Below are 15,799 nucleotides of genomic sequence, written 5' to 3' on the forward strand. Positions count from 1 at the left end.
CCAATTAACCTTACTGCATGTTTTTGGACTGTGGGAGGAAACTGGAGCTCCCGGAGGAAACCCATACAGACACGGGGAGAACATGCAAACTCAGCACAGAAAGGACCCGGACCGCCCCGCCTGGGGATCGAACCCAGGATCTTCTTGCTGTGAGGTGACAGTGCTACCCACCGAGCCACCGTGTCATGGAAAAAAACAATAAAATTGTATTTATTTAATAATACAAATTTGAACATCTTTAATCAAATTTCATTTACGTGAATATAAGGGACATACCAACAATGCTATTTTTCTTGCAGAAATGTTACGTTTCGAATTTGTAATTTATTTGCACACGGACTCACCACAGCCCTGACCAGGACAAAACATTTGATGAAAATGAAATGAATACATTTGTTTATGTTTTTGCATAATAAGTTTTTATACTCGTTTTGATAAAAAGTAATGCCTAGTTCACACTACATGACTTTTGCCCTGATTTTCACTCGCCGCTAGATTTGCCGGCTCGGAAGCAACTCGGCGTTCGCTCGGCGATCGAAACTCGTCTCTCAATCGCTATGTGTGAACTACCCAACAACTCGATCCGAACGGCTCGGCGAGCGCTCGGCGACCGAAGCGAGATTTCTAGCATGTCAGATATCTTGATCTGAGTCGCACAACTGGCAATGAGTGCTATGTCGAACAGCCAATGAGAACGCAAGATACGGGATAGGGGAAACGCAGGAGAGGAGTGTAAACAGGTGGGACAGGGGCGTAATATAGTTTATATCAGAATACATCAGCACACACACAAGTTTTAAAGTATTTCTGACCTTATCGTTCTCTACAAAACACCGTTACATTGCAAAAAATATTTATTAACCTCCAACTCACTATAGAACAATCCAAGCCAAATCCACTCAGATTCATTTAGTTTTTCTCCTTGATTTTACGCTGCACATCAGCGCACAAACTTTGATCGCTCGCTACTTGTTGACGTGCATTTTCGGACGTGGTTTCATTAAACCCCTCGTCACTTCTTGCGTTTGTTTTCGTGACAAAATGTAGTTTGGGAGACCAGAGAAGCTCACCTGTGATTCCAGTTGGTGATAGATGGTGTAGTGTGAAACCCCCTATCGCGGATCAGTCGTGTAGTTTGAAATACACACCGACTTGAAAGACTCCCGATTACAAGAGATCCAGTCGTGTAGTGTGAACTGTACAGCGACCTGACGACTTGGAAAGTCATGTAGTGTGAACTTGGCAGCCCTCTTTAAAAAAAAAGGTTTGGTTTGGACACCCCTGCTCTAGGTGGACGCCGTCTCACACTGCTTCACTGTTGAGCAGAATAACTATGAATCAGAAATAGAGTCCATGTTGTAAAAATGCCCACCACGCCAGACAGATCATAATTTTGTTCATGACTCAGGCTTAGAGGTCATTTTCACATTTTTACTAGCGCAGGCATCGCCCCATGCTTTCACTGAGAGCTAGTGTGTGTGTGTGTGATTCACTCAGGGCTTGTTTGCTTGGGCCGACCCTAATTCCGTCTGCGTTACCTCCTAAAAGCCGGCAGCGGCTCGGGCCTCAGCGTGACCGCATCGCTTGGACGGAGGCAGAGTTGCTCTGATTGACAGTTTGATGCTTTCTATTTTCCCTAATGCATCTGTACACAGCTCAGGAAGTGCTCACTTAGATGAACCCAAGCCAAAAGACAATCAATCCCATTTTGTTTCCCGCTAATCAGGGAGTTCGCCCGGGGCCGTGTTTGCTTTGGTAACGGCAGTGTTTACTGTATGCAAGGGAACATGCTAATAGGCGAAGTAGCCTGCAGGTGAGATGTTTACAAGCGTCACGAACGTGACGGCATTTCTGCCTGCCCCTCCTGGCATGGGTGCTGAGAAAATGTGTGGGCCTGTAGGTGTTCCTCACATATATAATTATGAGCTGTAAATCTTAACTGAAATGGTAATAAAGTCAAATATACACTGATCAGCCATAAGATTAAAACCACCTCCTTGTTTCTACACACACTGTCCATTTTTACACTCTGTAGTTCTACAATTACTGACTGTAGTCCATCTGTTTCTTTACATACCTTTTTAACCTGCTTTCACCCTGTTCTTCAATGGTCAGGACCCCCACATGACCACCACACAGCAGGTATTATATAGGTGTTGGATCATTCTCAGCATTGCAGTGACACTGACATGGTGGTGGTGTGTTAGTGTGTGTTGTGCTGGTATGAGTGGATCAGACACAGCAGAGCTGCTGGAGTTTTTAAATACCGTGTCCACTCACTGTCCACTCCTACCTAGTTGGTCCACCTTGTAGATGTAAAGTCAGAGACGATCGCTCATCTATTGCTGCTGTTTGAGTTGGTCATCTTTGAGACCTTCATCAGTGGTTGATAGACTATTCTCAGTCCAGCAGTGACAGTGAGGTGTTTAAAAACTCCAGCAGCATGGCTGTGTCTTATCCACTCATGTGAGCACAACACACACTAACACACCACCACCATGTCAGTGTCACTGCAGTGCTGAGAATGATCCACCACCTAAATAATACCTGCTCTGTAGTGGTCCTGTAGGGGTCCTGACCATTGAAGAACAGGGTGAAAGGGGGCTAACAAAGCATGCAGAGAAACAGATGGACTACAGTCAGTAATTGTAGAACTGCAAAGTGCTTCTATATGGTAAGTGGAGCTGATAAAATGGACAGTGAGTGTAGAAACAAGAAGGTGGTTTTAATGTTATGGTTGATCAGTGTATGATGACACTATTTTTTTTTGCCATCTGCTTCACCTGGTGGTTTTGATTTGGCTTTTAAGTAGGATTTGTTATCAGTTTGTTAGATAAATGTGTTACGCCGTAGGGTTCTGACAAACGTGATAATTTGCCAATTACGTTTTTCCTCATCTTTATGAAATCAGGATCAGTTAAGCAAATTACCCTGGATAAAATTTACATACGCGAGCGCATGCAAGACTTCACTCGTTCATGGCTGTGCTCCGAAATATGAAGGTGTTTTTTTTCTGCATTTTTAATGATGTGGTTTTTCTGTGTGAGTTTTAACTCTCTGTTCTTTTATTATTCTGTTATTCCCAAGGCAAGACAAGTTGACACCGTTCCTCGATTAAACCTCTTTCAACCCAACACCTTTTTCTCCCGAGAGAAAGAAATTACCCAGCTTTCTTTTCCGCTCCGTTTCTCCTCGTCTCTCCTCCTTTCACAAAGATCCTCGCTGTGACAATTTCTTATTCCACTCGAGAAGTTTTTGTTTCTCTTTAGCCCGGCGTGCTTTATTTGACTTCAAAGCGTCACTGGTTTGCAGAATGATCTCTGGGTTCCCATTGTGCTGGCTTTGCATATTCATGAGGACTTCTCTTTCTCTTCCTCCACCATGGTTCACTGCTGGAGAGTGAGGAGATTGAAAGCGGCACGGTAAAGCCAAGCTCTCGCAACAACCAGTGTGATGCTGGGTGTATACAATGAAGGTGGGGGGGGGGGGGGATAGGAGGGGGGGGTGCAGGGGGGGGGTTGTGTCTCCAAGGAATTAAAGATGTGAGAAAGCAGAAGCTTTTATTTATAATAGACTTCACTAGTGTTTAGAGTATTTACTCCAAGAAGGCGGGTTCATTATGTGTATTGATTTTGCTGCCTTTATTGACCTTCTTTTCATAGGCAGCTGCCTAGGGCGGCATACACAAGAGGGCACTATTCTACTAGTACAAAATTATTAACAGGTGCTGTAAACCTGTTACAGCATAGCATAAAAAAATCTATTGCTGTATAAATACAATCGTTCAGATCTCTACCATAGACACAGTGCTTTTCTCTTCATTTATACAGTATGATTGTCAAACAGACCTAATATAAAGTGAATAAAACTACAGTACAGATAAATAATAAATATTTCGTTTTATTTTCTGAGCCATTATTTGATTAATTTGCAATATAAGTTTGCAGTTTGGTATAATATTTATGTAAATATGGAATTAAATGTAAAATATATACTTTATAATATTTGTAAAATAATTTTATTACTGTTGTCTAATTTGTTGTATGCTAAACATTCAGCTTAATTAAAGGCATTTGCCTGTCTTTTTAAAATTAATATTTATATTTTATATTAATAAAAAAAATACAACACACACACACACACACCATTTTTGTATTTTTTTATGTATTATTCCTCTTTTCTTTTAGACAATAAAAAAAAAAAAAAAAGCACAGCACTGTGTTTGAAAGAACAAATTGCACTGCGATCAATTTCCAAAACGTCTTTCTAGCTGTGAAGCATGATGGAGGTAGCATCAGTATTCGGTGCTGCAAACAAAAAAAGAAAAACAATACGTTTTAATTCATTTTTATTTATTAAAAGAGATTTTAATGTGGGGCGGCATGGTGGCTAAGTGGGTAGCACTGTCGCCTCACAGCAAGAAGGTCCTGGGTTCGATTCCCAGGTGGGGCGGTCCGGGTCCTTTCCGTGTGGAGTTTGCACGTTCTCCCTGTGTCTGCGTGGGTTTCCTCTGGGAGCTCCGGTTTCCTCCCACAGTCCAAAAACATGCAGTCAGATTAATTGGACACAGGGGGGGAGAACATGCGAACTCCACACAGGAAGGACCCGCCTGGGGATCAAACCCGGGACCTTCTTGCTGTGAGGCGACAGTGCTACCCACGAGCCGCCGTGCCATCCACATCAGAACACTTGCCTCAAAATGTATGCATATTTAAGGCATTGGCCTGTCTTTATAATTCTACCTTCATCATGCTTCACAGCTAGGAAGACGTTTTGGAACTTGATTGCAGTGCCATTTGTTCTTTCAAACATAGTGCTGTACCAGTGGCGATTTCTCTAAGACTGCAAGGGAAGCTCAGCTTCCCCTAAAATGTCAAAAATTAAATGGTCAAATATGTACAGTTGTGTTAACATTTAATTGACTACAAATGCGTTAGAACACGTTCATCTCGAAGACGAGTTCGTTCAGAATCATCTACTTATCATACTTTCCCTTAGCGTCAATGCATTTGCCTGCAGAAGCTGAGCGTCTCTACACTTCTATGGGGCTGCATGTTTTTTTTTTTTCATTGCTTCGAAACTCGTCGGTCATTGGATAAATGCCGTGATTTTGTCCCGCCCCCGGAAGCTGAGCGTCTCTGGGGGTGAATGGAGCTGTGGGCGGGTCTGGACGCTGAGCTTCTGCAAGATGATTGGAGGATCAGTCGAAAGGCTGAATCCCGTTTTGATTGACAGCTATCACTGGGAGCTTCAGTCCCATCGCGGATTTTGCGAGTGAAGTCGAAAGACAAACTGCATCCCATTTCAGGACATTTTCTTGAAAAGGAACGGAGGGCAGAATTTATGTATAAATAAATTGACAAATTTTACAATGTAAGCCGACAATGAGCTTCCCCTGTTTGAAAGACCAGCAGCCGCCACTGTGCTGTACATAGTTATGTCATAAAGACTGTGTAGCCAATAGGGTTTAGGAGTGCCCTATTTCTACCAGTATATGGTCTACCATTAAGATTATCACAAATTTTACTCATTGCTTCCTAAATATGGTAATTTAAGATTAAAAACACAGTCCGCACATGGAGCTGAAACAGAGTATAGGTTACCTCACCACATGTATTCATCCAGCCTTTTCTGTCCCCAAACTCACCTGTCAACGTTCTCCCTCTCCTTTCAGCCACACCATGATGATGTGATCATGAGTTGGTGTTTAAGGTCCTGCTGCTGGAAAATACAGTGTGTATGAGACTTCTTTCTGCACTGCTGGAGGTGATGAGTGTAACGGACACAGCCAGAGCAGAGCCGGCAGTGATCTCAGGCCTCTGGGTGGTGGAGTCTCGATTGTGTTTCCCACCTGCGTGCAGCTGTTGAGCTCGAGGAGTGAATGAATAAATTTTATACCAAACTCTGGGGCCGAACTTAAGCCTGCACCCTTTTACTCTCGCACTCTCGGCAAAGCTCTGCTGTGAAGCGAGACATTGCTCATGGCACGCATTCCATCCACAGCCATTGTAACATAAGATTCTGCGCCTTCATGGTCATTTTGCTTTCGCTCTTTGTTCTTTAGCTAAGATGTGAATTTTGTGCTTGTCTACCTGATTTTCTCAGGAGTCGGAAAAGCATCTGCTCATATTCGTCCTGTAGTCTGTCCAAAGCGGTCTACAGCAGAGTACATGTGCTTATCTCGCCATCTCCACTGGTTCTGCCAACTCACACAGACTTAAGTGTGTTGTTTGGTCAAGCAATAAGAGCTTATTACTTTTCCATCCATAATGAACCTACTGTTGTGACATTAATGTGCTAAACAAAGGTTGGAAATGTTAAATGTGCAACCTACTAATTTCCAGGCTATGCACTTTAGCTTTTTTGCCATACACGTGCATTATAATGGTGCAAAGAGTGCCTGTTTTTACTTAAAAGTTACAACAATCTGCATCATTATTCTATTTGGAAGATGTGTATTGTGATTTTATGTGATTACATAAATAATGGAATCAGGTTGGTGCATTAGGGGTGCAATATAGGAAATCTATGGTAATTCAGATAGCCACTTTACAACCATGCTAAGCAGAAAAGCATCTCAGACTGCACAACATGTTGAACCCAAAGGTGGATGGGCTACAACAGCAAAAAAACAAGAACCTCAGCCAGGAATCTTAAGTTCCTCTGCAATATTAACATTTAAATTTTCAGCATTTAGCAGACGCTTTTTTCCAAATTGACTTACGATTATGACTGAACACAATTTTTGAGCAATTGACGGTGAAGGGCCTTGCTCATGGGCCCAACAGTAGCAGCTTGGTGGTGGTGGGGCTTGAACCGGCAGCCTTCTGATTCCTAGTCCAATACCTGCAGAAGTATACTGAAGTATACTATCCAAGCAATAAGAAACAAGTTTGAAATGACCTGTGGTTTGTGATCAAAAGTAGCCATTAATTTCTACTTTATATTTATGTGCTAACTGCTTCATCCTAGTCAGTGTTGCATTGCGTCCAGTGCCACCCAGAAACACTGGGTGCAAGATGGAAACACACAATGGACAGTTTGCTAATACACCGACTTGGCATAACATTATGACCACTGACAGGTGAAGTGAATAACACTGATTTTCTCTTCATCACGGCACCTGTTAGTGGTGGGATATATTAGTGGTGGTGAACATTTTATCCTTAAAGTTGATGTGTTAGAAGCAGGAAAAATGGGCAAGCGTAAGGATTTGAGCGAGTTTGACAAGGGCCAAATTGTGATGGCTAGACGATTGGGTCAAAAGATCTCCAAAACTGCAGCTCTAGCCGCTCAGGTGGCGCAGCGGTAAAACACACACTGTTCACCGGAGCTGAGATCTCGAATACATCGTATCGAATGTATACATCGTATCGAATCTCGGCTCTGCCTTGACGGCTAAGGCTGAGTGAACAACGATTGGCCTGTTGTTCAGATAAGGGGCGGGACTAAAGACGGATGGGGACTCTCTCTCAGACTAGTGCGATTACGACCTTTGCTGGCTGGTTGGTGTCGCCTGCACGGAGATGGGGAAGGAGTACGGTAGGGGGTGTGGCCCTCTTTGCACAGCGCTGTACCGCACTGCGCTTGTCAAGTGTAGGTGATAAGATGTTCGATTGCTGTGCACGTTTCGTTCTCCCCAATCAGGAGCAGGGACCAGCATTAGTGAGAGGATGATTGACGGGTAGAAATTGCAGCTCTTGTGAGGTGTTCCTAGTCTGCAGTGGTCAGTATCTATCAAAAGTGGTCCAAGGAAGGAACAGTGGTAAACCGGCGACAGGGTCATGGGCGGCCAAGGCTCATTAATGCACGTGGGGAGCGAAGGCCGGCCCGTGTGGTCCGATCCAACAGACGAGCTACTGTAGCTCAAATTGCTGAAGAAGTTAATGCTGGTTCTGATAGAAAGGTGTCAGACTCCATGTCTCTACGGGTCTGGGCTGTTTTGGCAGCAAAAGGGGGACCAACACTATATTAGGAAGGTAGTCATAATGTTATCGGTGTATATCCCAATGTGACACAAATTGGCACACTTAGAGTAGCACTTTCACCTTCTGCATGTTTTGGAGGTTGTGAGGAAACTAGAGTACCCAGAGGAAACCCACACAAATATAGGAAACACATGCAAAACTCCTCACTGACAGAGTGGTAGTATATATGGTCTATGTTCTGGATGCTCCAACTGGTAAAACCTGGCAACACGAGCTAGCAACCAGTAAGACTAACTACCACAGTCATCAAGCAACTTTTTTAGTAAATACATCAAACACTTCAAAATGTATGCATATTTTAAGGTATGCCACAAAGACTTGTAGCCAATGAGGCTTAGGACAAAATATGACTTTTTGACCACCTTCTGTATGTGTGGAAAAAATGAACTGTAACATGTTAAAAAATAACTTTGGGGCTCTCAGGTGGCGCAGCGGTAAAACACGCTAGCTAACTCGTCGGTTCGAATCTCAGCAGGCTGGGCGCCTACACGAACAATGATTGGTTTGTTGTTCAGGGAGAATGCCGGTGGGGATTCTTCATAAAAATTACGACCTCTGCTGGCGGATTGGTGGCGCCTGCAGAGAGACGAGGGATAATGAGGATCAGGGTGTGATCGCCCCGTGCAGGTCAAAAGATGCAGTTGGTAGGGGCGTGTGTTAGTCACGGCTCTCCTCAGTCAAAGTGGAGGTCAACATCAGTAGAGAGGAAGCGTAATGCAATCGGGTAATTGGATACGACTGGATTGGGAGGAAAACTGGGGGGAAATTATTAGCGTAGCAATATCATTTAAAGCAAGACAGTTTATGCACATGAGATAAGATTTTACATGGGCTAGACTTAACTCAAGCATCAGATGAAACCTGTCTTGGCTGACTGAATAGTTGTGAGATGAGGGAACATTGTTTACATCAGATATTCCACCGAACCAACCAACCAACCAACCTAACCTATTTAAAACTAAAGAAGCAAATAAAACCTGGCCTGCCTGACTGAATATTTGTAGGCTGGAGGGACATTGTTTACATCAAATATTCCCCTGAACCGTTCCGTTAAGACCCATTTTTAACCAAATGCAATTTCAGGGTCTGTATCATTTACTGTTTGGAGTAATGGAACATAAGGGAGTAAAAGCTGAGAGAGATTGTTTATGGAAGTATAACAAACCCCTTCGAGCCGAGTCTGAGCTCTTGGTTTGTTGCAGGGAGTCGGGCAGGGCAGGCCGACCTCACGCTGGGCGTTTGATAGATCTCAGGGGGACAGTGTGATGAGGGTGTCAGACGTGCTGACCCTCTCGCTGCTCGCGGTGTCAGCTATGCTCCGAAGAGGTCACCCTGATCACATGTAATCTAGCCCACCAGGCAAATCAGCAGTGATGGCCCCAGTGCCAGAATACAACTGTGGAGCTCTGTTCGCATCACTTCCGCACCACCAGGCCTCCGGTGGCCCTAGTCAGCCCATTTTTTTTTTGTATTTCTTTCTTCACTTTTTCTCCTCCGACCAGGTCGTCCGCCTCCAGAAGCTTCACGGAGTGCCATGGACAGAGAAGAGAGAGAATGGCAGGCAGAGAGGGGGCTGTGGGGCACCCTGCAGGCCGGAAAGGGGGAGAAAAGCCAAGCGATTCATCTCCATGCAGAGGTTCTTGTCTTTTTGAATGGAGATGATCAATGGTCTAGGGTCATTTGGAGAAACAGGATGGAGTGGTAGATCCATTAGTTGCTGAAAAATCATGAGAGATAAATTGCGTGACAAGATTTTACCCATCGGAATGTGTCTGCAAGCATGTGTGTATACTTTATAAGCTGTGACAAAAAGAGGAGGGCACATTTACAGCGCTTACGACCCATATAGTGCGGGTATTCCTCGGGGTGATAACTGCCCCGGTCCCCCAACATCAGCCCCAGCAAGTAGCAACCCAGTTATACCTTGTGCTATATAGTTCTCCATCCAACTCAATGTAATCTCTGTAATAACGCACTTAATCAGCTTAAGTTGTAACTCACAAAAAAGACTTTTCCTGTAGGTTTGAGGGGGAGTTTGCGGGATTAGAGCCAGCGGGGGGCGTGACACGGCCTGGAGGTGAGGCTTAAAATCACCTGACGTGTGAATGCCTTTTGTTATGCGTGCTTTTCGCTCTTGTGTGTTTTCACTGACTGCTTTGTGTGGTTTAACCGAGCCATAATAATGTGTCACTCAAATGTCAGAGCCCTGAATAGCCAGAGAGGAAATACCTTACCAAACATATTAAAAGGAACCTTTAGCTATGGCATGCTGGTCTGTGCCGGCGTATGTATTTATGGTGGACATAATGAGCCCTAACACCCCCCCCCCCACACACACACACACACACAGACACACACATGCACACAATTATTTTTTTCACATAATTACAAATAATTCAAAGGTACATTGACTACATGGTACATTTATGGCATTTAGCAGACTCTTATCCAAATCGACTTACAATTGTGACAGTATACCCTGGAAGGAATTGAAGGTTAAGGACCTCAAGGGCCCAACAGTGGCAACCTGATGGCGGTGGGTCCTCTGATCACTAGTCTAATATCTTAACCTTGGACTAACATTGTCCTACTAGGAAACAAGTTTTAAACCTTTTGAATATTGAAATGAATAAATAAAAAAGAGAGAGAAAGTGAAATCAGAGTTCCTTGGTATTCTTGTTTAGTACCTGGTTGATCCTCCTCTATTAGCTATTACTATTACTATTAGTAGTATTTTTGAAAATTTCCTAATGAATTTTGCACAACCCAATGGACCATTCCACACAATCCTCTTTGAAAATTTAACTCAGGTTACTTTGGGAGTGTCGGTATACAACAGTTTTAAGATTTTGCCTCAGATGTTCTTAACAGGGTTAAGATCTAAGATCATGACTGGGCCACTTGGAAAAATCTTAATCCGTAACCACTTCAGTCTTGCTTTGACTCGTCTTGCTGAAAGTCAAACCGTTTTCTTATTTTAAGCTTTTTGGCGTAGGGGAGAAGGTCTGTTCTGTGTCATTCATTTTCACAAGCATTCTGACCAGATTGCCAGTTCTGATATCAGGATACTACCACCACCACATTTCATTGTAAGGGTAGTGTTACATAGCTGTAGATTTATTACATTTTATTACATGGCTGGAGGGGACACCACTACTAATAATTATTGAGGGCAGGTGTTGCAGTCACAGCCACTGCTAAGACCTGTGTAAACTTTAGTCCCATCAGACTTACCACCACTTTAAACTGATGTTCATTTTTAGTAAGGACTTCTTTCCTGCTATTTCTTTATAAGGGTGTTTAACGCATTGGATTTAATTCATAGACAATCACAGCAGTGATTCTTCTTTTAGTTGCATCAGATTTAATTAATAGACAATCACAGCAGTGATTCTTCTTTTAGTTGCATCAGATTTAATTCATAGACAATCACAGCAGTGATTCTTCTTTTGGTTGCACTGGATTTAATTCATAGACAATCACAGCAGTGATTCTTCTTTTAGTTGCATCAGATTTAATTCATAGACAATCACAGCAGTGATTCTTCTTTTAGTTGCATCAGATTTAATTCATAGACAATCACAGCAGTGATTCTTCTTTTAGTTGCACTGGATTTAATTCATAGACAATCACAGTAGTGATTCTTCTTCTTGTTTTTATAGGGGTGACCTGACCTAAGTGTTATGGTTATTCATTCATTCATTCTTTCTTTCTTTCTTTCTTTCTTTCTTTCTTTCTTTCTTTCTTTCTTTCTTTCTTTCTTTCTTTCTTTCTTTCTTTCTTCCTCACTTTTCTATTTTTTTTCGTGACGTACTGAGCTGAACTAAGGCTGAGGTGTCTTTACTATTGACGTTTTTGGATCTGTGCTCATATATGAATAAATCTCTGACTTTTGGATGCTCTTTGACTCAATTTTGATCGTCCTGTGATCCATAATGATAGACCTCTTAAAAAGAAACTTTATCCTTATGCATTAACGGTGAACTGATCTCTGAATTTCCTACACAGGTATTTAATTCCAACAAAATGAGTAAGCAAGTTAATGTATTGTATGAGGTTGAAACATTCACAAGGGGCATTTTTTATTTTGATTGGAATAATGCTTACTATCTTATGTATTTATAACATACAATATATGAATATTTGTTGGGCTGTACGGCCAGAAGTATGTGAACACCACTACTAATTATTGAGGGCAGGTGTTGCAGTCACACGCATGTATAAAATCAATATAATGTAAATCAACTAATATTCTTCCAACATCAATGCAACATTTTAGGGCATTGCTGCACCTCTGTACCCAAAGAAAAGGTCCATACAGGCCTGGTTTGACGAGTTCCTGAATTTAACACGACAAAATAACTTTAGAATGATCTAGAATGTGGATTGTAAGCCAGGTCTTCTAATCCAACATCAGTGTCTTTACCATTCAGGTCTTTTGGCTGAATGAACACAGATTTGTCATAGACTCATTCTTGTGGAAAGTCTTCCCAGAAGAGTGGATGCTGCTATAGCTGCAGGTCAAAGGGCAACTCCAAATTAATACCCATGGTTTCGGAATGAGATGTCCAACAAACTCATGATCATGTGTCCATAAACCTTAGGCAATATAGTGAATTTGACATACTGATGTGGAAGTGATTCTTTAGCTATTCTTTAAATGTTAGTCTGTCAGTCCCATCACTATTCCTAACATTCATACAATCACATCACATTGTCAGCATTTGCAATTAACTAAGCTTCTTTCTAGCTAATCATCCTTCTCAAAACTGAAAAGCAGCTGTCAGTGGGAGTTTTATTCACATGTACAGTGTATCACAAAAGTGAGTACACCCCTCACATTTCTGCAGATATTTAAGTATATCTTTTCATGGGACAACACTGACAAAATGACACTTTGACACAATGAAAAGTAGTCTGTGTGCAGCTTGTATAACAGTGTAAATTTATTCTTTCCTCAAAATAACTCAATATACAGCCATTAATGTCTAAACCACCGGCAACAAAAGTGAGTACACCCCTAAGAGACTACACCCCTAAATGTCCAAATTGAGCACTGCTTGTCATTTTCCCTCCAAAATGTCATGTGATTTGTTAGTGTTACTAGGTCTCAGGTGTGCATAGGGAGCAGGTGTGTTCAATTTAGTAGTACAGCTCTCACACTCTCTCATACTGGTCACTGAAAGTTAAAACATGGCACCTCATGGCAAAGAACTCTCTGAGGATCTTAAAAGACGAATTGTTGCGCTACATGAAGATGGCCAAGGCTACAAGAAGATTGCCAACACCCTGAAACTGAGCTGCAGCACAGTGGCCAAGATCATCCAGCGTTTTAAAAGAGCAGGGTCCACTCAGAACAGACCTCGCGTTGGTCGTCCAAAGAAGCTGAGTGCACGTGCTCAGCGTCACATCCAACTGCTGTCTTTGAAAGATAGGCGCAGGAGTGCTGTCAGCATTGCTGCAGAGATTGAAAAGGTGGGGGGTCAGCCTGTCAGTGCTCAGACCATACGCCGCACACTACATCAAATTGGTCTGCATGGCTGTCACCCCAGAAGGAAGCCTCTTCTGAAGTCTCTACACAAGAAAGCCTGCAAACAGTTTGCTGAAGACATGTCAACAAAGGACATGGATTACTGGAACCATGTCCTATGGTCTGATGAGACCAAGATTAATTTGTTTGGTTCAGATGGTCTCAAGCATGTGTGGCGGCAATCAGGTGAGGAGTACAAAGATAAGTGTGTCATACCTACAGTCAAGCATGGTGGTGGGAATGCCATGGTCTGGGGCTGCATGAGTGCAGCAGGTGTTGGGGAGTTACATTTCATTGAGGGACACATGAACTCCAATATGTACTGTGAAATACTGAAGCAGAGCATGATCCCCTCCCTCCGGAAACTGGGTCGCAGGGCAGTGTTCCAGCATGATAATGACCCCAAACACACCTCTAAGACGACCACTGCTTTATTGAAGAGGCTGAGGGTAAAGGTGATGGACTGGCCAAGCATGTCTCCAGACCTAAACCCAATAGAACATCTTTGGGGCATCCTCAAGCGGAAGGTGGAGGAGCGCAAAGTCTCGAATATCCCCCAGCTCCGTGATGTCGTCATGGAGGAGTGGAAAAGCATTCCAGTGGCAACCTGTGAAGCTCTGGTAAACTCCATGCCCAGGAGAGTTAAGGCAGTTCTGGGAAATAATGGTGGCCACACAAAATATTGACACTTCAGGAACTTTTACTAAGGGGTGTACTCACTTTTGTTGCCGGTGGTTTAGACATTAATGGCTGTATATTGAGTTATTTTGAGGGAAGAATAAATTGACACTGTTATATAAGCTGCACACAGACTACTTTTCATTGTGTCAAAGTGTCATTTTGTCAGTGTTGTCCCATGAAAAGATATACTTAAATATCTGCAGAAATGTGAGGGGTGTACTCACTTTTGTGATACACTGTATATAGAGGTTGTGGATGCATGTGGAGAGCTTAGCCATGCTTCTCTTTCTGCATTTGTGCCTGTCTTAAAGGGGTCAGGATTTTAGCCTCTCGCAGACCCTGTTCTACCCTCCTCCCGTTGCCCCCTCTGCCTCTTTTTAGAACACAGCCCTCCCTTTTCTGTGTGCCTGGGCGATCCCCTCATTGTCCCTCTCCTCTCCTGTAAGAGGAGTCCCGGTAGAGTGGGATGGCCCAAACACGCAGGGGCGACACAGCTTGTGTGTGATGGTATGCTTGTGTGAAAGAGAGAAAGAGTCTCTGAGTAACACCCTCTCTCCTCCTCGTCCTCCTCTCTCTCTGTCGTTCCTCCCCAGCCGGCCTGTCAGTGTGGAGTAGCAGTGAAGATACCACAGCGGGCGTGTGGGTGGCAGGCAGAGTTTTGGAGGCTGGCAGACACACACACTCATGCCCTGGTTGGTGCAGGTGGTTGACGCTTTATTGATGGCCTGCTGGAATCTGCTACTGCTTTCGCTTCTGCTGAGCTTCAGCTCTCTGAAATGCACTCGCGGTGAGTACTACCAACTCTGCATACATCAGAATGTGGCCAGAAGTGACTTAGGTCAGAATATCGGCTATTTTGACTAATAGGGTCGGGCTGTATGGAAAAAAATACATCTCAATATTATATCACAATTCTTACAGTGAAATGCATGATGGTTACTGTGTTGACTGAAACCTGTGTAGAGTTGGAAGAGTTATTGCAACAACAGATTCCTCCTTTGCTGTCACTTTGCTGGTATTTTTAACCACTGGTGTAAAGGTTTTAAAGATTGTTTATAATTTTAGTATAATTGTAAGGAAAAAGAAAAATTTATATGGATACTAAAAGCATTTTCTTGCAGGAATATTGAAATGTGTGTTTAAGAATTGTATACAATTTATTACACAGATGTATTAACCTTGTTGTTGCTCTATAAATCTCTTTTAATGGTCTCACCAAGAAATAATGTTTAAACAGGTATTTCTTTGCATTTCTTAGTTTCTTAGGACTATACCAACAACAAACTAATATTCTTTTACTAGTGCACACAGTATTTTTTAAATGAGCCTCTACCAACCAGTTGAGATGATCACAAAAACGGTGCAACTTTCATGGATGATTTTTCAGCTGCTAGCTTTAAGTTGGCGTATTGGTTTTTTTAAAACCATCTATTTATATTTTTAAGTTTAACACAAGTCAACCAAGGAGTAGCTACAACCCAAACAGGATTATTTTAATACAGCTTATTTGAGCAGACCATTAAAGAGTTGAACTATTTTAGGACAGAATACTCAGCCAACTCTTTTAAGAAAAGTAAATAATAAAATAAAATTATAAAAA

The 15,799-nt window shown here is 42.7% G+C and overlaps 1 protein-coding gene across 3 annotated transcripts in view; it reads left to right on the forward strand.

The window, feature by feature from the left end:
* Positions 1-15,799, forward strand: part of bmpr1bb (bone morphogenetic protein receptor, type IBb) — a 151,434-nt gene that overhangs the window by 90,961 nt on the left and 44,674 nt on the right. For all 3 annotated transcript variants that reach the window (XM_063013959.1, XM_063013958.1, XM_063013960.1), the window contains one exon: positions 14,793-14,986. In XM_063013959.1, the coding sequence (XP_062870029.1) occupies positions 14,884-14,986 (103 nt within the window). In that variant the 5' untranslated portion in view covers positions 14,793-14,883. The remainder of the gene's footprint in view (positions 1-14,792; positions 14,987-15,799) is intronic.

The sequence above is a fragment of the Trichomycterus rosablanca genome, chromosome 18 (genome assembly GCF_030014385.1).
Source record: "Trichomycterus rosablanca isolate fTriRos1 chromosome 18, fTriRos1.hap1, whole genome shotgun sequence".
Classification (NCBI taxonomy): domain Eukaryota; kingdom Metazoa; phylum Chordata; class Actinopteri; order Siluriformes; family Trichomycteridae; genus Trichomycterus; species Trichomycterus rosablanca.